This window comes from Electrophorus electricus, chromosome 13, assembly GCF_013358815.1.
Source record: "Electrophorus electricus isolate fEleEle1 chromosome 13, fEleEle1.pri, whole genome shotgun sequence".
Lineage (NCBI taxonomy): Eukaryota > Metazoa > Chordata > Actinopteri > Gymnotiformes > Gymnotidae > Electrophorus > Electrophorus electricus.
The window spans coordinates 13,273,784-13,300,226 of NC_049547.1; the positions used below are offsets into that span (position 1 = coordinate 13,273,784).

The following is a 26,443-nucleotide window of genomic DNA, read 5'->3' on the forward strand; positions in this document are numbered from 1 at the left end:
AAGGCAACGGGAGTTGAACAGTTTCCCACCATTACCCAAAGCTTTCCTTCCAACCACAACCAGATACACACAAGTGTATACACTACACACAAACACACAAACGCACACTCAGTCATACTCATTCACTCACAACACTCACGCATGCAAGCTCAAACACCCTCACACCCTCACACCTTATCCTCGTGATAAAAGCTGCTGGAGCTTGGCCCAAGATTTTAACTGGCCTCTCTCTCTCCTCCTCTGGAGAGTTTTCACAGTGACACATCCTCCCACCAGTTGCAGCGTGCCACTATCCAGACGCTGGTGCACGCTCACACACACGGATGCGCACACACTTGCACACGTTTATAAACCCTTATAAACCTCGGCTGTTCTACTAGTGCCCAGGAAGGGCGTGTGTGAGTCATGAAGATGCAGGAGCTCGTATATTTATTCGTCCTGTGCGTGCAGATCTTCATCTCTCATTGCTGCTCTGCTCTGCCGTTCTCAGGAGCCAACCTGACGGCAGGCGTGGACCGCATAAAGATCGTCTTTACGCCCATGGTGTGTCGCAGGGTGTGTAATGGGCAGCGATGCTACAACAGCTGTGAGAAAGGAGATAAGACCACCGTATACAGTGAGACCCAGGGCCCCCCAGTGAAGAGTCAGGGGTTCAGACTGTGTAAGTGCCTCTTATTTCTCTCTCTGACTCTCTCTCCCATTGTTTGTAATTTTCTCCCACTGTCTATAACTCTCCCTCCTGCTCTCTTGTTCACTTTCGCTCTCATCGTCTCACTGCGTCCGGGACTCTAATAGTCTTTCTGAAGCTTGAGTCGTTTCTGAATTGTGCTTTACACAGTTCAACAAATGTGTTTTGTTCTTCTGAAAGAGTCCTTCCTTCTTTTGAGATGCGCCGAAACGAAATATTTGAGTACAGAGAAGGGGGATTCCCTCTTCACCGTGATATTAAAAAGCGAAAGGAAGGGGGAAAAGCCCCTGGCTGCCTGCACAAGGAGATGAGGTGGGAGATGAGGAAGCCACACATGTGGATCTGGTCATCCCACGCTCCCGCTGCTCTGCCCGTGCTCGTATGTGGTTTACACTTCGCTTTGAACTGACCCATTAACCATTTAAAGCACTCCCCAGGAGAGAAAGGAGAGAGGGAGAGGGAGCAGGGGAGAGGGCTAAAGAGAGAGAGAAATGGGACGGGTTTTTTACAGGGATTATGTTAAAGCCACTTTTATCCACCTGCTTTATCCTGAAAGCCAGCTAGGAGGGCCTGAGGAGGGAGAACAATACAGGAGCAGGGGAACGGTTCTGTCACCTTGACCTCTCCGCTTCATGGACAGCATGGCCACATGGGGAATGTATGCACTCTGACTGGATTTGCATGTAATTCGGACACGACGGATTAGTGCCAAGCCTTTCCACTGGCGAGAGTATACATTTTCCAGTTTGTGCCAGTTACTCAGTGTAGCTGCTCAGTGTCGAGCTCTTCCTTGCCTTCCCTTTTAATACCAGATGTGGGATTAAATGACATCACTATATCATTGCTTGATACAAGTTTTAAATGTTTATTATTTTTCTGCTTAGTTCTTAAGTATTATTTCCAGGCTTATTATAAATAATTGACATTGGTATATTACATATTTACATGAATGTATGAATTAATAATTGCAGCAGAAAATAGTTTAAATTAGTCTAATCGATTAGATTGTTTATTAAAATAACTGAAAATGCAGTAGTGGCCATGTTTTACTGGAGTTTAATTTCTCATGGATGATGTTACTCATATTAAATGATTAAAATTCATTTGAAATGTTCTTTCTAACCACACACTATGGTCTTGAAGATAAACATGAAGATGTAACACATTTGTTTGAATTATGAATTTATAATCGTGTTATTTTTCAGATTTACACTTACATTAACAGCTCTTTGGAACATGTTGGATTACTCCAAACACTTTAATGGTTTGAGAGCCCTGGATGTGCAAAATGCATTCCTGGCACCCAGTAATGTTTGTGCAATGCAAGGGGACTAGATTACATTTTTATTCTTGTTTCCTTATTAAGTTGATCTCAGTATACACCCTGTAATAGAGCCTGTAATAGAAGGACATTGTTCACATTGTTGTCTGATGTTGCTGGTGTCATGCTTTTTCCATAACGAATGTGAGGTCGAAAGTAAACAGTTCTGTCATGCTGTAGTTATGCTCAGACTTCCTGCATGGGCTTCCACTCAACATTTAACAATTCCTCTACTCCTACTTAGACAAGCCGTAGCTGTCTGGAGATGAACAGGGAAATCTGTTGGCATTTTATGGTAGGAAAGAGAGTTTATGTGTGTGTTATATATGTAGTCACACAAAAACCAAAAAAGTACAAGCACCAAACCATTGTGCTTTTTGGTTTGACTTTTTAAGAATGTAAGCGTCTGAAACAGAACAATTTATGTCAAAGAAAAGTCCCTACCACATGCTGGGATGACACAGGTCAACAGTACTGATTTGATGGGTTGCCATCTTGGGGTCAATACGAAACTATTTTCACCATTTTGTGACTACAAAGCCTTTCCCAATTATTGCTCAAAGTCTTTTTCATTGAGGCTCTTTGAAGTCTGACTGCAAACAGGTTGAGGATGAGGTGCCCTGATGCCCCTGGTCACAGGTATGTGGGCCATGGGCACTCCTGCCAAACGACAAGGGGAATTAAAGTGCCTAAAAGACTCTTTCAAACTGCAGCTGTTGTACCATTCTGTCTTTTTTTCTTTCCATGACCGTCTGAATAACCCTAACCCTAGTGCATAAATCCAAGCCTGCATAAAAGCTCTCTCAGACCTGTGATCTTTCAAGGTTCCTTTTTTCACTTTTTAATTCTTACTTTCTCTCTGTTTAAGAAAAGATTGATATTTCTTGTCAGACTTGAAGATATGGCTCTTTAAAATGATTAAAATTATTCAGTGTTTGTACTGTTTTGGCAGCCATATGTCATTCTCACAGAAATATCTTTGAACAAGAAACTTTTTACATATTGGACATAGTGTAACGTTCTGAGTGTGAACAGAGATGGAGTCACACACAGTATGGTAAATGCAGTTTATTAGAGAACATGTGTAATGCAAAGTACAAGGTCGTATATCCAGAAAAGCAGTCCAGGAAGCAACCACAACAAAGAGGGAACAGGCAAAGAGGGTAATCCAAAAACAGGCAGCGATCCAATAAACAAAAATAAACAGACATAATAACCAACGGCTCAGAAACATAACGAGAGTTGATGAGACTTTGCAAAGACAAACTGAACGCACAGGGCTTATATACAGAGACTAATGAGGACAAACAAGATACAGGTGAAAGCAATAACAGGTGGAGATACCAACCAGGGGGCGGAACCGACAGAAACCAAAACAAGGAAGTACGAGGAAACAAAACCAGAAAGTGAACAAACAGGTAGAGTTGCCTGGCAACTGCAATGCCGGGGTGAACGTGACACATATTTTTGAACATAGTTTTTTTGTCCAATCTCAAAATATTTAAATTAATAGCCAGATTCATTAAAAAATGTAAATCTGTGTTTTTTGACATCTTGAAAACACTCCTCGTGTAGTCTGTAGGTCCCTATCAGCTCAGTGCATTTTTAAAATGAATCTTTCTGCTTTTTGGCACACAAAGTTATTAGTAGTCTTCAGGAAGACATTATTAGTTGAAGGAAGCAGAGGTCAAGCCAGTAACATCTGCTCTCTAATATAAAGACCATCTTAAGAGTAGTTCCCTCGAGGTGAATTTTAGAGTTCATAAATCGCCTCCTATATGAGCATTCTGCTCATGAATGAGGGATGTGACCATACATGGACAGTAACCTAGCTCAGGAGTTCTGCTAGTCACAGGAAGCCTCATTAATTGTCCTGTCTGCTTGGGTCTATTTGTTTTGACTCCATTTGTTATGAAGACATATAAATCAGTACAATTAAAATGTTTTATTGGTTTGATGCCATTCTGTTTTTCAGTTGTGTTTCTTGATGATTGGCTAAATCTTGAAACTTTTAATATGTTTTTGCTTTTTGGAGCCTTTGGCTAGTTGTTTTCCCACATCAAAATGTTTATCCCATAATTTTCCTATGTTAATGGAAATTCTCTCTTTATGTCCTCTAGTCTTTTGTCAGATTCCCTGTATGAATGGAGGACGGTGTATTGGGCAGAACGAGTGTTGGTGTCCATCAAATTCAACTGGGAAGTTTTGCCACCTTCCGGCTCCTACTCCAAGCAAACCCACAAACAGTAGAAAGGTCATTAGCAATAGAATGCAAAATGGATCCTCTCATACAATGTACACCCTGCCTCTGTCTAACCAACAAGGTAAATAGCCTCTGCTTCACTGCCTTTGACACTGACCTAATTGATACAGTACAGTTTAAATCACTGTATAAAAAACTTAAGGTTTAAAAGACAAGTAGAATTAAAGTGGAGTGAAGGAACCAGGAAAGTATATATTGACTAACATCTTAAAGGAGCAATAAGTCATTCTTTTCTAAAACCTACACTATTATACCTACCATTATGCCATTATACCTACACCTAGTGGTCTGGATGTCTGTGTTGGTACTAAATCTATTTTAAACATGGCTGCTTACATGTGGGGGACCTGCTCTATGGAGCAAATACTGGTCCATTTGGGGAGTACAAAGAAATCAGAATCTTCATCTAATGTGAGGTGTACTTTATATTAAAAATGTAAAAATAATATATAATCACTTTCATAAATATTGTTTACTTTATTGTGTTAACATTGACCTTCTTTGCCTAATTTGTATGTTTATTTATTTTTCATTACCTGTAAGACATGTAATGTACACACTATAGTGCTTCCTGAGCCTGTTTTCAACAAGATAATCCTTCATATGGAAATCAGAATATGCCTCACCAATGCCAAAAATGTACAAGGATGAAAAATAATTGTTTTCTTCTTTTCTTCATGTAGCATTAAATAGAAGCAGAAATTCCTGCAGAGGTTCTAGACTTTTCTGTATTCCCTTTCTCTGTTTCTCACCATCTCCTGTGCTGTGTCTTAATAAGACATTAGCATGGAATCACTGTGCAAATCACTGCACAAACATCACAGTCTCTTTGTGGCAAGTGTGGGTGCCTTGATGATAAGACAGAACTATTTAAAATGCTTTTTTTTTGTGTTCTATCACATGCAAACTTGCGCCAGATGAAGTGATTTGTGAAAAATATAGCCATGTTAAATTTCACTGAAATCATAACTGGCACATTAGGTGGTAGAAGATCTAGGGGGGCATGTCTCTACTAGCCATTAGTTCAGGCACCCATCCATGTTTTAACTTGATTCATTAAGAATAAATATATTATGCTGCAATGTAATATAGTAAATGTGTTTGTAATTATGATTGCTTCATTTATAAAGTAAAGAAAGAGAAATTATTTTTTGGGTGATGAATGAGTCATGTTTTGGTTTATTCTTTATTATGGGCAGAATTGGCTAGGTGGTAATGGCCACATATATTAGTAATTTTATATAGTTTTTAGTTGGTTAGCCACATTTGATGATGTGTAAACTGCAAAGATTAGTGCTTAAAAACTGGCTAGAACATGGTTTGTTTTGTCTAGACTTATAGAACTCACTCTAGAATAAATCCTATCACATCATCCCACATCAAAACATCAAAGCAGCTGACTGTAGTTCAGGGTTGTGTTAGTATGGTGGAAAAGGTAATGGTTGGTGTGCAACAATCGTAAAACAATATAAGTTCTAACCCAGCATTATTTTGAATTCTGCAGGAGATGCAGTAATCCCTAATGGTTTTACAACAGTTAGCTTCTATAAATGTTTCTAATTAAGATTTAGATTACATGTCTACATCAAATTCGAAAACTCAATATAATGACAGCACAGTTTGCTTCTTTACTGGTAGTGTTTGTTTATTGTTTTCTCTGCTTTTCCCTAGCCTCCATGCTTCCCTCACTGGTGAATGTGCATGTCCAACATCCTCCTGAGGCGAAGATTCAGATCCACCAGGTCGCACGGGTCAAACCAAGCCAAACTGTCGATGGGGTGCACTCAGTGCAGCAGCGCTCTCAGCCTGGCAACAGCCACACCAGAGACAGTGGGAGTACCAATGGGATTAGCAGTGAACAGTACAACTCAAAAAACAGCAATGCACCAAGCCTGAGACCACATAACAGACTAAATGGATACGTGGGAAGGTGTTTCCAGGAAACAGTTGATGGGCAGGTAAGTAAAGTAAACAAATTTATATTTAGGATTAACTAAAATTACACAATGTTTTTGATTTGAGTTGAGTTGAGTTGTGGTAATCAAGACCTGTCTCAAGCACAGTTTTTAAAACAATGTGTCAAAAAGTATTTGATATATTTCAGCCATAGTTATTGCATAAGGTAACGATTTGAGTCATAATTTTGAATTGGCATGCATCACTTGGCCTCAAATCTGTCCTGTCTCTAATTCAGCCTCTCTGGTCTTGGTCTTAATTTGGACTCAGAATATGTGTCATACTCAAATGCACTCATAAGAGAATGCTTTTCCCCAAACAATTATCACCAACCCTTTTTTAAAATGAGACTTGGAATCAAAGCTTTTAGGAAAGTCACTAAATGTCTTTTTTCTGGGTACTACCTATATAAAACCAAGATTTGAGGAAAAGCTCCTAAAGAATGGTGGCAAAAACAGGGACACTTTAGCTATTCTGCAGACATACCTAATGTCTATGGTGGGTCACACTCTGCCTTGATTTATACCTCAGTCTGAATTTACACTCCCTGTAAAACTTGGCCCTCTCAGGTTCCTGACATAACAGTAGAGGTGTAATGATTTGAAGCCAGTAGGGACATCCATTGTTAAGTTAATGTCACGACTCCATGTATCAGTCTGAAAAGTGGTAGCTAACGTGACTGTTAGTCTGGAAAGTGGTAGTCTGGAAAGTTGTAGCTAACGTGTAGCTAACATGATCCTGCATTGTGGTAAGGGTTAATCCTATCACTGATTTTTTAGTTTTTTGGGAATTGGTATATATAACACATCATTAGAGAAGAATGGATATACAAGACTTCAATCGGTACACAAAACTGCAGAACTATAGAATATAAGTTAAAAACGGGTAGTAGGTTGTATTTGTGCAGGATATGTCTCTTAACTGTCTCTGCCTGGTTAGTTAGTGCCCATGACAATGGAATGATAACAGTTCTCATAATGATTCGGCATTGTTTCAGTTAAGACTACAGGTCTGTATAATTCAAGTACTGGCCAGCATATTGAGAATAGAGAGGTGGTACCAGTGCCCTAGTAAGGTATCTGACACACGGCTGACTTGGCTTGCACACTCTCATAAATCTAACAGGAATTCAGAAGGGCCTGATCCTAATCTCCCCTAATAATTAGCTCAGACCCCTGAGCCATGTGTCAGAAGAAGAGAGAGTGGAACCAGAGGCTGTTTTTGTCCTCCCTAACCAGACTCAGCTGTTCCTAAACTCAGCTAGCTATTGCTTCTTGTGTGTTAGGAGGTTCGCTCTGTCTGCAAGTCATGGTAACCACAGGCATGCCTTCCTATTTTGATTTGTCAAAAAAAAAAGGAACTCTCTGTGCGAGAGGGAAGAACATGCTGCACCCCAGTGACATAGATAACCATCCTGATCATTACTGCTGCCTATATTTTCATGCAACTCCTTTGAGGCTAAAGCAGACCTGGATTTCGTAATATACCCCATTTGGTAGTGCTTTTGTAACACTTGCCCCCTTGAAAGGTCCCTTGTGCTCACTCAGTTCTGAAATAGGAGTAGATGGAATTCTGTGTTCTTCCACTGTGTGCTTGTGTGCTTATGCTGCAGTGCGGGAAGCCTCTTCCAGGCCTTACCAAGCAGGACGACTGCTGCGGCAGTGTGGGAGCCTCATGGGGTCTGAACAAGTGTACAGAGTGTCCCAGCAAGCCAGGTGAGACCCTCAAAGGTATGCATACACAAATGGCTACTGTGTGGGCTAATACCCATATACAAGAATCTTTGTTTTGACATACCTCTAAAGTTACATGGTGCATATAGTGTGATCACTAACCCCTTCCCCTCAAAAAGAGATGCTTGTGGTTGTTCAAACCAAACAAGCCAAACAAATACAAGCCAACATTTTCCCTGAAGAGGCAGCTTGGCAGAAGTGCTACCCAGTCTGCGAGATATCTTAGCTTTGCTCACTCTGTAGGGGTAGCCCCTCTTCTTCCTCTAATCGGTGATTTGTGTTTGTTTATACAAAATTAAAGTTGATTGCTGATAGGATTGGCAGTGCTTCATATGCTGTGGATCTAAATAGAGAATGTGAGAGAATATGTGAGAAATACTTTATATTAGAGGTTATACATCATCTATAGATGTATTGGTGTGTGTATGTGTGTGTGTCTAGAGTTTTGTTATGGTCATTAGGAAGGGAACACATGCACTTGTTCTTGTACTGAATGTACCAGTTGGCAGCCAGGATGGGCTGTCATACTTGATTCCCCATTAGGCATCCATAATCGTCTCCCTAATCTGATGCAGACATCATCTTACTTGTGGCTATTATTTGGGTTATTGGCAGTTATCTATTCTCTTTTTTCTGCCTGCCAGAAGTTCCAGTACCAAGACCTATTAGCATGCCAGATGTGTTTTTTGCTCCCACCCTTTGAAGTTTAGATTAATAGAAATTTCTATCTATTCTCTTATTTTCAGTTAGTTTGGGAGCAATTTTGAGAGCAACTGCTTCAGAAGTAATGGGAGAAGCATCACAGGCTTTTGCAGAATGCATGCAATGATCATGAGCAGTAAATATGTGAATAATAAGATTCTGTTTCTACACTCTTTCTCCACGCATTATTAAGCTAGCCAATAAAGAAATCAAAGCATACATGAGAGATGAAGGCAATGCATTTTTTGGACAATATGAAGTCATAAGACACGCTTAAAGCTTCAGTTGGTAATAAAGCTTCTGCCTTACTGTTTATCTATTACTGTATCTACAAAACAGATGATCATGAAAAGCTCTTCCTATAGGATTAGAGCCAAACTAAAGTATGTTTGGCGTGAATAATATTTTGACCTTTTAACCAAAGGACACATTGTGGAGCGTGGGGTGGTGGTATGGACACAAGCTTGATTCATTGGAGATGATGACACTGTGAAGTTCCTGTCATTCTTCCCTTACATGGGAGGCTACAGCCCTGACGGATGTAATGCATTACCATCTCAGATGTTATAAATTACATTCAGTAATGAAAACCAGACAAACTAACAAGAGGCTTACTAGGCCTGAGTGTCTACTTGTATTATATGAGCATTGAAACTAGTGACTTATTAAATGTCTGCTCAGGTCCTGAAGAGACTAAATGTACATTTTCTTTTGAACCTCAAAGGGGGCAGCAACTGTTCTTGATTAAATGTCATCTCTTCCTGTGAAATTTGAAATTTGAAATTTTCAAAAGTGGTGATAAATTCAACCCCAGTACTTACTGAGGCATCTGTCTGAACAGGAATCTATGGAATGTGCTCTGATTTATTATTAATTCAAGGCTTATAGACTTCCTTATGAAGCCCGATGTCTTGAGTAAAAGTTAGATTGGATTCACTACATACAATTCACTGCACATCAGATCATATATACACCCTAATTCATTTACATGTTAACCAGAACAAAAATAAAATATTTGCATGTTTCATATAGTTCTCTATATTCTACAATTCTACAAATTACTGTAAAGTGGTGGAGGGGGTAAAGCACATGACATTATTAAATCCATGTACATCACAAAAAAACTAGGTGTTGTATAAAGATTGGCAACAGAAGGATCATTTTCTTTTCTCGGGAGTGTGGCGTGAGACAAGGCAGCTGCTTAAACCCAACATCTACATCAACGAATGGGTCACTATTTTAGAACACTCTGCACTCTACACTTTCACGGTATACAACCGAAAAATTAAATTTCTGCTCTATGCAGATGGCCTGGCACTCCTGTTCCCCACAGAGCAGGGGCTACAGCAGAGTCTGGACCTGCTGGAGCAGTACTGCCAGGCTGGGGCCCTGGACCTGCTGGAGCAGTACTGCCAGGCCTGGGCTCTGGACTTGCTGGAGCAGTACTGCCAGGCCTGGGCTCTGGACCTACTGAAGCAGTACTGCCAGGCCTGGGCCCTGGCAGTGAATCTGAAAAAGACCAAAACCATCATTTTCAAAAAAAGAGCCAGATCTCAAGGAAACACATCATACTTCACATTTAGGGGCACAAACATTAGAAACCTGTATAGATTACAGTTATTTAGGATGGAAGATTAGTTCAACTGGAAACTTCTGTCCAGCAGTCAATGAACTGAAAGAGAAAGCATGAAAGGTATTTTATGCCATTAAACATCAAATTCACATTCAAATACCAAATAGAATTTGGCTCAGATTATTTCAATGTGTTACAGTACACTATCTGACTGATTTATTTTAATAGACCATTTTGTATTTTACACAGACAATGGCTACATTGTGTCTGCCTATAATATAAATAGAAAGAGTGGAGAGAGAAATTATTTTTCTCTCCATCTTTGTTGTTATGATAAAATGACAAAATGACCTTGAGTCTTTGAAAGGCACTATATAAATTATTATTATTATTATTATTATTATTATTATTATTATTATTATTATTATTTTTATTATTACAAAAACTCCCAGACGTGTTTCCATTGTTGTCCCTTATACAATACCAAATCCCATATTAGGTAGCAAATAAAAAATAGGAAACACGGTATTATAAAACAGTTGCACAATACAGTTGCTCCTCATGTTGATAGTCTACAGACTCAGAGAACACAGCTTGGCCATATAGACCGGCTTATATAAGAAAGCATGGCTGTCCAGAGAGCAGACTCTGCCAGCAGTACAACAATGACACTAGAGACAGAGCTGCACTTTTTCACTAAATGTTAAACATTCGACCAAATATGCAGATTGTGTCACAGATTTAGATGTATATTTAATATTGACAAACTGCCCATCCTATTAGGAGAAAAGGAGTAAAGCAGTGCTTTAGCTGGATGATATAGATCTGCCTGCCATAATATAAGGGACCGTGATTGCCCACCCAAAAACAACCACACACACACACACACACACACACACACACACACACACACACACCACAACACACTCACACACACACACACACACAAACACACACACACACACACACACACACTTTATGTATATATCAAATTTTTATTTCTTCAGCTTCTCCTTTCAACTTCTCCTTTTATTTTAGTTGTTTATTTCTTCTTTCTTTTTGCTTCTTTACCTATCTCTTCTTCACTTCAAGTATTCTTTCATGCCCAGTAGAGTTCTTCCTGTTAGTTATTATTAACATAATAATACACACCATGGGAACAAAACTATTTTGCTCCACTGTGATCCCAACTATTTTGAATGACTTATCAAATAGATACAGGGCCGTACTAGCATACTACTTGTTGTGGTCAAAGTTAATTAATTAGTTGTGCTGTTGTCTGTTAGCAGGTCCTGTTTGCAATGTCTTAGATAATACACTGTTAAAAAGCAAAGCACTGATACTGCAGATGGACTACTATACTTTTGCAGCCAAAGCCATAAATTAGCATAATAAGCAAGAGCACAGACACACAGGGACAGACAAATATGGATGTATGCTTACACAACAAACTATGAAAACAAACTATGAATGGGGAGACAACACATTCAGACCAGGCATTTTTTAATTCATGTTGAAAATAATTTTGATGTATTTCGTTGTATTGGACAACTATATTTTGGCACGAATACGATATTTTCTTTTCTTTGTGGCTTTTCCCATTTCTTAGAATCTGAGATGGGTTCCTGCAGTGCTGTCAGTATTTTATTGCTTTATAGGCTTTTCCCTATGTATGTGCCCTAAGGCTCTCAAAAACCTGCAGTACATCAGAACACAGACACATTTGTCTCTCTGCATGTGGCATGGTGTTGATTCCTCTCAGTTACTCTGTCTGCGACACTTCCCAGGGAGATGTATTGACTCTCTCTAAGGGCCCAAATAAATTGTGCCTCCCACAGGAGCCCTGACCCATAAACTGTTTCCTTCCTGGGGCAAGAACTGTCACAGAGATTTCAGTTGTCCCTCCGAATCCCCTCTTGATCTGAACCCTTTCCCCTGCTGAGGGGACAGTTTTGGCTTGGAGATGTTTTTCATGAGTATCAGGATCAATAAAATTTGACAGGCTGGAGTATCCCGGCCAAGTTCCACATCCTGCCACATGAGATCATCCTTTTCCCCAAGTCCACACCACAGAAATGTTTAACCTGCTATTAATCATGGACAGAGTGACACACACACTTATTACATTTTATGGGACATGATTGAACTTTGAACACTTGTTAATGGACAACATCAAAATAAAGAATCTGTCATCTTGTGAATTAAAATGGCAAAGAGATAATTGGATATCTGATGTAATTTTTTTGCCTGTTCCTATGCATCTCAGTGCAGTTAGGGAAGGTTCTAGGAAACCTTGTCATGAAATGTTTTGCTCAATGTCACTTTAGTTTAACTCTTGAACCTGTGTCATCAAGTCTATTAAATTATTTTTTTTCTGATTATGGCTAATCATAATTAGTTGTCCCAATTTTAAATTGGCTCTTGCTGTGTGGATGTACTATTCTTTATATACAAGGGACTGGCAGCACATTTCAGGCATAATAAATGACACATAATATAGAAATGTATTTCAATTAGATCATAATTGATGCCCAGGTCAAAAAATTGCTCTAGGTTCGTACCTGAATGCTTTGGCTGCCATTGAGGAGAGCAACACCAAATTAAAAACTGTCAAACCAGAAAAAAATTACAAAGCCTTGCCAATATATATTATTTTGAAAGAAATAATTCACTTCATTGTTGTCCTGTCATCTTTATTTTACTGCCAACAGACCCTTAAGTGCATGAAAGCAGCTAAATCATATGAACCGTTTGAAATGCCATTTGTTTTAAACAGAACTGGAGAACTTTGCTGTAGTTATTATAAAGCAAACACAACATAGCTACAGTTTTACAATTTTATATCCTGCAACTTTCTTTCATTCATTAGAGTACCAACTTTAGATAAGTGTTTGATTTACAACAGTACCTTTTAGATTTCCTTTTGAATAGCAGTGATTTTCTCAAGTCAAACCTAGGTTTTTATCAGGTGGAATGTATGCATTAGCTGTGGGATTAAATGGTGATGCTTTGTCATTTTACTGATCAGGAAATGAAAACGAGTGATAAAAAGGACTTTTTTCTCCCGGTTTTGGCACTTAGCATCAGATAATCCCACACCATTCTGTCAGGGCGCAAACATCCTCTTCATCCTTTTCATGGCTCTCAGCTCAGCATGATTAAGTCAAGCACTAACCATTTCCACCAAACAGAAAACCAGAGAAACATTGTTGTCTGTCCTCCTACTAATAGTCTACACCCATCCTGTTGTTTTTGTCTTGGCTTGCAGAAATGCATGCTATTTCTGCAATTGAATCCTGGCTCCCCATTCAGCCCACCCCAGACGGCTCCCTTTGCACCTTTGACCTTTTCACACTGGAGTGTGTCTGCATTGTCCTCCCTCATACAGGGTGGTCTGCCTGGTGATGCCACTGAAATAATCAGTCAGAGATTTTGCTGTCAATGAATAATGATATGCCTTGAGCCAACTCAGCACCCTTTCTTGGTGTTTAGTACAGAAGTAGCCTCCCTAATGTCTTCTTAAATCTTTGCTGAGACATCTTGCTTCCCATGTGGTTCTTCCATAATAGTATCATATTTCAATAAAACAAAATTTATGTATGTGCATGTACTTTTGCTACAAAAACCATGGAAAGGCAAATTAGCAAAAAAAGGATTCTGTTCCAGAATGCAGAAGCTTCATGGTGAATTGCTAATTTGCAGAGTAAGATAAACACCAGTGACAAAGAAAAACAAACATGAGTGGAGCAAAAATGCTTTTACCACTGTGACTCCCCCTTGAAACACACAGTGAGTCCTGGGCAGGCCTGTAGCATGTAGCCCCTCTCTCATATTAACATGAAAACTCCAGTGGGGCACTCAGTTGACTCTTCCGTGCCAGCACATTCAAACAATCTGAAATTATATGCATTGTTTGAAAAGCAGGCTTCTTTCATTCTTTCATTTCAAGGGTATAAGGAGATGTCTAACAAAAAGCTGCAGCCCTACCCACCCAATACAGTCTAGCTTAGCTGACTGGGCAGAGCAATGCTCTACTGATTCCTATAGAAAGACACATCCCTGATGGTTCTGATCATTTGGTTATATAATCTCTGCTCAGTCACCTACCACAAGGACAGCTTTCCTTTCCCCAGCTTCTGTGACCCTCATCCATTATGTCATCTATTCAGCTCACGGTCACTGCATATGGGCTCTGCTTAATTGGATTCTGCTGGGATAGCCTCTGCTGCTAAATCTTTCTGATCCTGTGGAGCTGGATGGTTTTAATTTTGGGACAGGTATACAGCTCGCCATTAATAACATACAATCCCTAATTTCTGGTTCCACTTGGTACATTGTGTCCCATTTCTGACTCTCAGAACCACTACACAAGAATTCGTGTAGCAAAGTTAAGAGAGCCGTCCAAAGTATGTTGTAAGACTTCCCAATCCAGCTGAGACTCAGACTAAATGTTTCACTGGTCAACAAGTCAACTTGACTGACTCTTGGCTTTATTGCTCAAAACATTAACCTTTCATAAATCACTTTGAGACTTCAAATGGCTACAGTTAAATGATATGGTGCAGCAATACTGTGGATTTGCTGTGAGTTTTAAATTTGTGTAAGACTAAGATCTGTGTCTACAATTGAACTTTGTCCCTCCAGTTTAATTTTAATTCATTTCAGCTGAAGCTTATTATAAGACTTTCCTACCATTTTCTCTTGGACCAGTTGTTTTAGACTCACCTTGACCACAACTATCTCATCTGCATGCAGTTTATGAAAGAGAGGTCAGCAGACTCCCAGAAGGAGAGATCACTGGCAGCTTAGCTGTTTTGGAATTCTCTCTCATTTTTTCCATTAACACTTGTCACTTACAGGAAAAGGAAAACAAATTAAAGGAGCTTCCTCAAACAAGCAGTAGATGGAAGGCAGAAAAACTGTGCATTCCTCCCCTCACCCGGTGGTGGTGATGTAAAGGCATATGTGGCGGGGTGTGGTATAACGTGACTGCTTTTTGTGGTGCATTGTCTTATACTGTAGACTCTTGTATCTAGGTGTGTAGTCTGAGATTGTGCTTGTGTGGACCTCTTGTTCTGCCCTGGTTGCACACTGCATTAACTGATCTTGGATTGGCCCATTTTAGTCAGCCCCTATGTGATCCCATGTGATTTCAATGATGCAGGATATAGTTTTGTGCAAATTTGTAATTTGCCATTGGTAAGGTGTGATTTTATATTGCAAGGAAAACAATAAGGTGAGCCTTTCAGTTCCCCTGATACCTTCAGCATTTCTTCCTTCATGGATCTAATTCCATGTTTGCAAATAATATGACCTGTGATTAATGGTTTCACTCAGATGCTCCTTTAATCCACATTCATTACATGTGCTGATCATCTGACAGTCTCAAGATCAATTTTCTTCCCAAGGAAAAAAATTCCTTAGTGAGCTGCATCACTGTTCTGGCTTTTCTGGTTTTGCTGATTTGTAAAAGTCTTTATAGGTTACATTTCCACCATAGATTTAAACTTTATGATAAAGGTTTTTGATATGTGACAAGAATATACAGTATTTTGGCCTCTGAGTCTACTTTTATGGATTTATTTCTACCCTTTTTTTAACCAGCAGTTATGATACATTTTGGTGTTCTAGTCTGGTGGCAGTTTAAATTTATAAAAATGATCGGAATCAGTTTACATAGTTGACTGTTACATCTCCTTTAGCCCAGCTATAGGACTCAGTTTCCTCTCTGCCAAGATATGCATATCTGTTATTTATAGTTTAAATACAGTTTCACAGTAAATGTCATTTACAATTCTCTGTTGTTCACCTCTGTTCATCATTCTTTACAGCCTATGCAGTAATTGCAAATGGCCAAGTGGAATGTCCTAAAGGCTACAAGAGGATGAATTCAACTCACTGTCAAGGTAGGAAATTTGAGATTCTTCAGTAGCTGCTAACCTGTTCTTGCTCTGACTTTTGTGTATGACCTTGAATTTTCATATGTCCAAATGGACCCTTAAGAGCTCTAATGAAGGACATATATTTTCAAAGACTGAACTGAAAGTGTTTTACCCCAGGTTTTGGCTCCCCATTCTACTATAAACATATACTCATTGTCTACTCGTGCACATTCATAAATACCCCCTTCAGGCATTCATGAATGTATTGTGAAATGTAAGTAAAAATACCACTGGGAACAAAGTCATTTGTTCAGTAAGGTTGAGCTGAGGTCAAAGCACACTCATCCATCTGATGTGCATCAGAATAAATGTATGATCTTCACAAATCACAGTGCACACAGCCTGCGGTGTCTTTGCTCTGCGTAAGCTGTTCACCTTCCCTGGAGTGTAGTCTGAAATGAATACTGAAACAAATGTTCTTAATGCTTTTTTCAGTTGGAACTAGTATTTAAGATTTCAGTAGGGGAGGTTAAATGTGGTGGGAGATACTAGCATACTTATTTGTGCTGATATCCTACATGAGTTGTTTCATCATGAGATTCAACTTGATTTAATTCAACAAGAGGCTAAATTAAATTAACACATGTTATATTAATGTGTGCTACAGAGGGCTTGAATGTGTCTGCATATGTGTATGAGAATGAGAGAGTGAGCCTGAGAGAGAGAAATTGTATGTATATTTTTGGTAGTTATGTTAATTTAGTTTAAGGGAAAAATTTTTTGAGTGTGAATTATTGAGTTATTCTCTATAAACCTTATATACCAGGGTCACAGCACAGATTCAGGGTCCCAGTGTCCCAGAGTCTAGCACAGCTTGGTGATTTTGCTACTCTAATACACCTGATACCTCAGCAGGTATTTGGTATGTTTATAAAAACATTATTAAATAAAAAGGTCCATCCTCTTCTTACATAAAATTCTGTGTACACTGACATATGTTGTCTGTAGTGATGTCAGGAGTTGCCAGCAAACTTTGTAATTTATCTCGCTTTGATCCGTTTCCCTCTTCTCTGATCACTTCAAGATGTTCTTACCCCACCCCCAGGCTTGCATTTTTGGGACGCTGCAAAGCTAAACTGACAGTTATTTGCAATATTTGTTGGCTGGCTTCAAAGTCGCGTTCCTCTACTTAACCCTCTCCCAAAAATTATTTTTAATTTCTGTCCTCAAATGGACTGTTAGAGCACAGAGAGCTGATTTTTGTGGGATTCTGTCATTGTTGAACATGCCACACACACACACACACAAACAAACACACAAACAAACAAACAAACATGCACATATAAAGACATTATATTAACATGTAGCATCTGAGTGCATATCACATCCAAACAGTCACCTTGGCTGTTCTGTTCCTGTGTAACTGGGCCAATACAGAGAAGTGTACAGATAAGAGTTCCTCAGAAAGAGCGCCAGCTCCACTGACCTCTCAATGCGTCTACCCCCTAACACTCTAACAAATCCAGGGCAGCTGGACTTCACATCAGCCTCTCTATCTTTTTCCTGACTCATGGAAAATGGAATGAATTCTATATTTGCAGACGGTTATCACTGTAAGAGAAGAGCAGCTAATAGCTTTGTTGAATAGATGTTCCAATTCCAGACAATGACATGGCCTACAAGCTATTTAACACCATGCCTTTCTACATTTCCAAAGTGTTTGTATTTGAGTAAGATATTTCATTTTGATCCAATGCCAGTAGAGCCAGTAGAGACTGGTGTTAATGTGTCCACTTCAGCGTAATAGCTCAATTTTGTAATATTTTGAAAAGGAAAAATCATTCTTCCATAATGCTCAAACCAGTGATTTTTCTGTATAAGTTCACTCAAAGCAGTTTCACGATGGTTCTTGGTAAAAATGACTGTCTTCAATTTATTTTGAGAGTTCTTGGTTACTGCTTCAATAATATACTTCCCATTTAAGATGAACAGGGGGCTGGGCTAGGAAGTTTAAATGGAGCTCAGATTCTGTTACTGGATCGTAATACAGCTAACACACTGAAACATCAGACAGAGCAGATATGCTTAATATATACCGAAATTAAGAGACAGTGGGCAGATTCTTTGCGAAATCTGACTTAAGAGGATAATGAATTTATTTGGATAAGGCAGAAATGCCATCAGATGTTATGTCATGAGCAAAGTGGTGTGGTGTGGGCTTGTAGCGGTTTGCTGTGATGACTCACTCGATAACCATGTCTCCAGTGAAGCTCTCTCTGTTTTTCCACCATTAGCCCAGCAGCCTCGCAGGCCTGGTGATGTGCTGATTAATTGTTTATTGGGGAAAATGGGAGATGGCAGCCTGACAGGCTCCATTCCACAGCATGGCGGGAACTGGCCCAGTCATTGTCTTGAGAGAACAAGAAAACATATCCTTTCCAAACAGTGGCATATTGACAGGGTTTAGAGTACCCAAATCTCAGGATAATGTGCCAAAGCCTTCGTCTCTGTAATCTCATCTATAAGCTCTTTGCTGCTCTTCACCTGATATGCAAAAAAAATCTTCTTCATTATTTCTGGTGAACTGCTTTTACAGCAGAGATACCCTCACCATTATTTTGTGCAGTGTGAAATTGCAGTAAGCCAATGTTGACCTAATTTGGGAGTATGTTTTATGAGTGTGGAAGCAGGACAAAGGAAGTTTGTGCAGTTCATTGCAAATATGTATCACCTCAACCTGGCAAGCCTGTAGGCTATTAGTGTAAACAATGTAGAATAAAGAGCAAGTGTATTTTTATTCTTCACTTGGTTACTACAGCTGCCTGTGTTTATGTTGGAGGTGGTTAACTCTGAGTGTTGGAGAAAAATGCATAATTTACATGTGAGCACCAATTTCCATGTCACTTTGTTTGTTTGCCTTTATGCACAGTTTAAGCCCTACTGCCTGTTGCCCACAAAATATGTGCGTCTGTGTGTGTGTGAGTGTTTGTGTGCATGTGTTTAAATTCGCGAGAGAAAGATAGTGAGAGCTCGTACTATATTTCTGACTGTAGCATATTGTTCATTGAACTCCACCACTCTCTCATGTCCTTGTGAGTTATTCATATCTCTGATCAAACTGTCCTACCGGTGTGGAGCTTAGACTCCTATCAAGGAATAATGACAACAAAGGAATCAGGTTCAAATACGCTTTTCATAAACCTTCTCATGTATCGTTCATGGTTTCTTCACATAGGCCCAATCCAAACTGTTAAAGTGATAAAAGAAAGAATGAAAAAAATGATAGATGTGTTTGCTTTAATACTTTCTGTTGTATCACATATTGCAATCAGATTGTTAAAGCAGAATAAAATGTAACACTCTCGTACTGAGCTGATGTTTCTTTATGTGTCTTGTTCTTATACTTACAGATATTAATGAATGTCTAATGCCTGGTATTTGCAAGAATGCTGAGTGTCTAAACACTAAGGGCAGCTACAGGTGCATGTGTAAGCCTGGATACATGCTGGACCCTGCCCGCAGTCACTGTGTCTGTGAGTCTGCCAGCACACAGACACCACACACTGCTAGTACACAACAGACTATGGAAACTTTCAGTCAGTCCTTCTATGTGGTGACACTAGATTTAGAGAACAGCAATGTCAGAATAGCATCGTCATGTGTTTAGTCTTATTAGATATTATTTGTCTCTTGTGTAATATTTGTGTCCTTTCTGCGTGTTTATCGGTCTGTTGGCTATTCCTGCTGTTTTGTCTGAGGTTAGACAGTGCTCGTGTTTGTTCAGCTCTTTTGGCATGTTTACAGCGGACAAAGCCGTGTCTGTGGAGAAGTCCATGTGCTACCGGTCAGTCTCAGTGGGCTCCTGTAGCCTTCCACTGCCTCTGAAAATCACCAAGCAGATCTGCTGCTGTAGTCGGGTGGGCAAGGCCTGGGGCTCCACCTGTGAGAGGTGCCCTTTACCAGACACAGGTACTTCATTCTTATCTATTGCTATTAACTGGTTGTACTGTTTGTAGGGTCACAAAGAGTGTATTTGCCACAAAACATAAATCATGGTAGTTGATTGAGGGGTGTGAGGGAAACATGGCAGCACAAAAGAGAGACTTATCTCTGCTGTGCTTTGAAAGAAAAGTTGGTAACACTTTACTGAAGGGAACTGTTTAGAAGGCTACGTGACACCAGCATAAGCCTTTCATGACAACTGACTTAAACATGCACAAACATTTATAAATGTTTGTTGAAACAAGTGTCAGCTATCATAAGAGCTGCTTTTGTGAACTTTGATGACAAGTTGACATAACAACTATGCCAAATACAGATTTTTGGTAAAATGTTCAGCAAAATGTTACCAGAAATGGAAACAACTGAGCCAAGTGAGACAATGGAATTCATTTTCCCACTTCTGATCTGATCGTAAAGTCAAGAGAAAGTCACTATCCCTTATGCACACTAGTGAAATTATTTACAAATGACATCAAAGATGCGATACCAAGCAGGTAGATCTCCATTGTAATCAGTTAAACCATAGTCAGTATGAAAGTAAAGCAAATGAATTAAACTTATCAGTCTTTAAAAGTAATACTTTTTGATTGTGCATAGGTTTATGCAGAATGTAAAACCTTGAACTAGCCTGTCCTTCTTCTAGAACTATCTCTTCCCTGTCTTTACAACTGTTATCGAACCTATTTTCAATTAGTGCATTCTCTGCATTCTCTGCTTTTAAAGCTTTAGTGGAATGGAAGAAGGAATTTGTCTTAAAATTATTTCTTTGATGAATAGGACTCCAGGAAAGTCAAATATAAGAATTTGCATGAAATCCACCTTGTCCTCATCTGTAATGTGCATTCATGATGCTTTTTTGTAGCTGTGTCTGATTTAATTATGTCTCTCACTTGATGTTCCTCACTAGCAAACATGTTACATAACAGCATAATGTATCTGACTGACTGGCTACAGACCCACATATATTATTTAGCATTTGCTATGTCTCATGTTTGCTGTTTGGATGGGCCAAACAAAACAAAAAAAATGGGCTTAGGGCTTTCTGAAATTAAAAAAATTAAAATGTATATATTTATCTCTTTCTCTCCCTCTATCTCTTTTTCTTTTTCGCTACCTCTGTTTTAATGTCATCAGTGTCAAACAATGTTTTAATAGTTTAAATTTGACATTTGATTACAGACCAAGGACACTTTGAATCTATGCCGAAGTCACATTGCTGTGAATTATATATAATACAACATACCTTGCTGACTGATATCAATTTTTAGTTTCTATGTTATATCATGAGCTGCTGAAGATAACGTTGCCTGCTTTGCTCTTTCAGTTGTGGCCAAAGCATACTTTACAATGAACTGAGCTTGCATATGTTTTATTTTTGCAGACCATTTCAAAGAAATCTGTCCGGCTGGCCATGGCTATACCTACTCACACTCAGATGTACAGATCACACTGCGCGAGCTGGAGGCAGAGGAACTTCAGAGAGTCGAGTCTTTCCTTTCTCAGGTCCCCACATATCATCAGCCTGCTCCAACCCTCCCTGAGACCCTGCATCACCTGCCCCCAGTACCTGTCTCTCCCAAAACCCCCTATATCCAGGCTCAAGTGCCAACCTGGCCACAGCTGCCTAAATCACCCCAGCCTGGACAGCCACCTAGGACAGCTCAACTCCCTCATCCCCCTCAGACAGTCTCACAGTACCCTGTACACATATTCCCATCATTACCTGATTGTGAGTTTTATTTTTTTACATTTGGTACTTTTGTGCGTGTGTGCGCGTGTGTGCGCGTGTGTGTGCGTGTGTGTGTGTGTGTGTGTGCTTTTAAAGCAAAATTTTCAAATTCAAAATTCATTAATTCTCAGCAACTCTATAAAAAAAAACTGAAAAATGCTGTTTAAGAATGTAGCCTTTAGTCTAGCACTTGGTAGAACCACCTTTTGCAGCAATAACACACTGTGTGTTGGGCTTTCTTCCACCTTTGCACACTGGGAGTGATTTTTCCCATTCTTCAGGTTGGTTGGATGATTCTTATTGACTGCAGTTTTCAAATAGTGTCACAGATTTGCAACTAGATTTAGGTCTCCACTTAGAAATGTAGAACATTCACCTGTGTGATGTTTAGCAACTCCCGTGTTGCTCTGGTCTTGTGCTTGGGATCATAATCCTGCTAAAAGTGAAGTTTCTCCCAAGTTTTATTTTTTAGCAGACTGAACCATGTTATCTTGAAGTATCCCCTTGTATTTTGCACAATCCAACTGTCCTTTATTTTTAACAAGATGCCCAGTATCTCATCTAACTATAAAACCTTATCCCACATTTCAACTGGTTTGTTATAATTTTGTAATATAATGTTATATTTTTCTGGCAAACTCCAGATATTCTTTGAGGTGGATTTTCTTCAGCAATGACTTCTTTCTAGCCACTCACCCACACAGGCCAGTTGTATGTGGAGCACTTGGTATCTTTGAGATCTTTCACCCCAGTCTCAGCCACTGAACTTTGTAGCGCCTCCAAAATGATTGTTGGTGTCCCTCTGGCTTCCCGCACAAGTTTTCTTTCTTTCTTTTTTTCCAACAATGAATTTTGGGATGCCTTGTGTAGGAAGTGTCTGGGTGGTATGATGTCTTTTGGTATGGTATGGTGATATTATGGATATGATGGTATATGATGGATATGATGGTATGATGGATATTATTTTGTAGCTGTTTCCTATGTTGTGCATATCTACAACATTATCTCAGATTTTGTTAGAATGTTTTTCATTGATCTTCATTTTCTTAATTTTCAAATTGATCTTCACTGATCTTCATTTCTCCACATTCACTGCCTGACCAGTGGTACTTCAAGTAAGACTATACAGGTAGAGGCCTGTTTTAAGCCAGCTGTGTCCTTGTTAGGGCAATATCTTGTATCTGTTTAAGTTTGGAGCTTCCTCTGTACAGGGCCTAATGCAAAAAGAATCCAGGGCTTGAATACTAATGCAAAAAATATTCAGGGCTTGAAAACTTTTTTCAGTGAGCTGGATGAACATATTTGAGGTCATTCTTTTTGACATAAAACGAATAACATTTTAAATTGACTGAATTACTAAAATACAATATGATACATCACATGATAACAAAATGCCATTTGTAATCCAGATGAAACTGATTAACTTTAAGGGGGTTGTTTATCTTTGTAAGGCACTGAATGCATTATTAAGTAGAGATTTTTGGTTAAATGGTTAAAAAATGTATGACACTGCTACTGTTTAACCAGTCTGTTTCCTTTCTCCTCTCACCCCACCTCATCTTCCTCTTCCTCACCCATGGCCTTCCTTGTGATAGCTGTGGAATCCTTCAGTGTGGTAAGCTGAATGAACGTGTTTAAGGAAATGATTTCAGTGTGCAACAATTAACTGGTGGATATAATTTTTCAATATTTGAATTGCTCCATTTTATCCTGACAGCCGATATTTACAGATTCACCTCCATCATATCCAGGTAATATTTTCCCTTTGACTTATTGTGGAGAGAATTTTGCATGATTTGAATACATATTAGTAAGAATTATTGTTTCAACCTGTTGTCTATGAATTTTTCTCTGAAAGGCCAGACAAAACAGAGATTAGTCAACTTGAGGGGAACTGGGGTTCTAATCCATTTTCTATAAATTGTTCTAATAATAACCCAATCTTATAATAACTGAGTCCTACTGCCAGTGAAAACATAGGGAAAACCTGCATGTTCTATTCTGCAGTTTTTATAACCCCTGATTATCTCCATGATGTGTAAATGTTTTTCTGCTGGTTTAAACTGGTAGAAAGACATTCTTTAATTTCATGCTACTACTGCTACTATAATAGAACTACGTGTGCTACTGTTAAATATGAAAATAGCAACAAGCTCTATGTTGTAAATCATATAATGTAATGAATATGGGGAATATTGTTATAGTACATGTAACCTGTGGCTGATTTCCACTATTCTTCATGTGCTAATTATGGCTGTTCCCTGCTGTAGATGTGGTGGAGATCACGACCCGCTCTCCCACCCAACTGGAGCCAGAACCTGGGAACCAGGACACAGCACCCATTAATGTGGCTACTCAAATCACTGGTTAGTCACAATAAGAGCTACATAGCGCAGTGACCTTTGCATTGTGTTCCTCAACTTGGTCAGCCTAGTTGCCAAAGTGTATGGTGGCTAAAGTTTGTTCAAGTTTTCTAAGGACAAGTTACACTTGTATAGGCCAGGATGTGTCCCCTTGGCCATGATATGCCAAGCTCCCTCCATTCAGACACACTTAGTGGGTGATGAGGCAAACAGTCAAAGCAAATGTGCTGATTGGCATTGGACACGACTATTTTTCAAAGCTGTAAACGGTACTTAATTTCAGAATGGAATATGAATTGTTGAACTGGGAGAAGGCCCAGTATGTATGCAGGGAATACACTTCCAACTCTTTGTCTTTAGAAAGAGCACAAACTCAAGTGAAGCCCTCACTGTTGGCGCCATATGCTGCCTGGCCACTGTTACTACCTCTCGAGCTTAACACAATAAATCTCTAAATGAGTAAAGAGATGGTCCTGTGTTTTATGGTGAAACCATGGTGACCTGTCAATGCACTACACCTCATACACTACTCAGTCACCATCTGTTATAGTCAACATCCTTTTAAATGTCTTCTTGCAGATATTGACAAGTGTTCCCTGACTCCGACCATCTGTGGTCCAGGCCAGTGCGTGTCAGTGCAGACTGGCTACACCTGCTACTGTGACCCAGGCTACAAACTCAATGCTCTGCAGACCACCTGTATTGGTAAGGCTGTTGATGACTGTTGGACCAGGGTTTGGATTGCCTTTGTGAGTGTTTATTTGAATATGATGTGTCATTGCAGTACATTGAGAATTCTTCTGATGTACTGCGACACTGTCAAGCTTCAACTCTAGTGAGAAGCGGGAAAGTGATCCACTTGAGCCATCATATGATACGCCACCCAAAGCACTGCCCTTGTGTTGTCATAAGTGACTTCATACAGGGCTCACTATCCAAGTTAAGCCCTGCCTTGGGCTGTCACAAAGTCATTCCTGCTTTATGGAACGGCCCAGAGAGAGGAGTTACTTTTGACATCTGCTGGAGCAGTATAATACATATCCAGTTCAATTTAGTTGACAGTTATTTCATTCCTTTCTTTTTGCATATCACTAAACCAAAAGACTCAACTTTATCTCCATGTGTTTCAAGCATGGAACGTTTTAGAATTATTGTAGTCTTAATGTGATGATGCATTATGAGCAGATGTAACAAGAACCATGATCTAAGTACTGTGACAAATACACCTTTTTATCCTGTTCAGATATAAATGAGTGTGAAGATGACCCATGTGGTGGGAAGGGACACTGTGTGAACACCTTTGGCTCCTACACCTGCCAGTGTTTCTCAGGCTTTAGCCTGATCTTGACACAGAACAGGAAGTCATGTCAAGGTGAGCAAAACATGGGGTGTCTGGGCACTGACGTTCTTACAAATAAAAAAAATATTTCATTTAGAATTTACTGCAGTCAAGCCAGCAATGTTATGACAAACAAAGCTATATCTCTGTCATTATTTCTGTTTTACTATGATTTTTCACTTTATATAATTTTATATATATTTTGTGTATTGATATTTCACAGCTCTGCATGCTAAACCTACCTTTGCAGGTTTAATGATAACAGCAGTTGAGTTTTTTCGAGCATTTTCTAGTAGTTAATTGCTTTCTCCATAAGTACAACATTAATCAATTCTCCTCTCTGGTCTTTGCTCATCATCAAACCCAACTCATCTGCAAGACATTAATGAGTGCGCCATGGCCAACAAATGTCCCAGTGGCGTCTGTAAAAACACTGAGGGGTCCTTCACATGTGAGTGCAAGAATGGCTTCAGCAAGAACTGGAGAGGGCAGTGTGAAGGTATGGCGCTCCTTCATATAACATGCTAATACATGTTTTCATTATATTACTGACTTTTGTTGATATGTTGAAATTAATATTTAGTTGAAACAGTACAATATAACTGTGAGACGACAGTTAAATTATGATGAACAATGTTTATTAGGGATAATGTTCTTGAGAGCCTGACTTTCAAATTTACAAGCCTGTTAACAAGTTTATTTGCTGTCTGGGATCTCTCTGTAATCTAATGACAGAAAATTGCATTTTCCCCAATCCTAAACTGAAGGAGAAATGAGGTATTTGTTCAGTAATTTGTTGTTTACTTTTTTGGTGTGTTATTCCTGTGTGTGTTTGAGAGTGGTGTACATGGTACATTTATATTGTGCATATGTTTTTAGTACTTTTTATCCA

At 39.3% G+C, this 26,443-nt stretch overlaps 1 protein-coding gene across 4 annotated transcripts in view; it reads left to right on the plus strand.

The window, feature by feature from the left end:
- LOC113580675 (latent-transforming growth factor beta-binding protein 2) overlaps positions 1 to 26,443 on the plus strand; it is an 82,712-nt gene that overhangs the window by 31,258 nt on the left and 25,011 nt on the right. For 3 of the 4 annotated variants that reach the window (XM_035532707.1, XM_035532710.1, XM_035532709.1), the window contains exons 5-18: positions 491 to 661; positions 4,130 to 4,333; positions 5,944 to 6,230; positions 7,841 to 7,958; positions 16,068 to 16,142; positions 19,529 to 19,651; positions 19,923 to 20,087; positions 21,502 to 21,849; positions 23,445 to 23,464; positions 23,567 to 23,600; positions 24,120 to 24,215; positions 24,792 to 24,917; positions 25,456 to 25,584; positions 25,931 to 26,050. In XM_035532707.1, coding sequence (XP_035388600.1) covers positions 491 to 661; positions 4,130 to 4,333; positions 5,944 to 6,230; positions 7,841 to 7,958; positions 16,068 to 16,142; positions 19,529 to 19,651; positions 19,923 to 20,087; positions 21,502 to 21,849; positions 23,445 to 23,464; positions 23,567 to 23,600; positions 24,120 to 24,215; positions 24,792 to 24,917; positions 25,456 to 25,584; positions 25,931 to 26,050 — 2,016 coding nt within the window. The remainder of the gene's footprint in view (positions 1 to 490; positions 662 to 4,129; positions 4,334 to 5,943; positions 6,231 to 7,840; positions 7,959 to 16,067; positions 16,143 to 19,528; positions 19,652 to 19,922; positions 20,088 to 21,501; positions 21,850 to 23,444; positions 23,465 to 23,566; positions 23,601 to 24,119; positions 24,216 to 24,791; positions 24,918 to 25,455; positions 25,585 to 25,930; positions 26,051 to 26,443) is intronic. The other variant, XM_035532708.1, reaches the window with a different exon arrangement.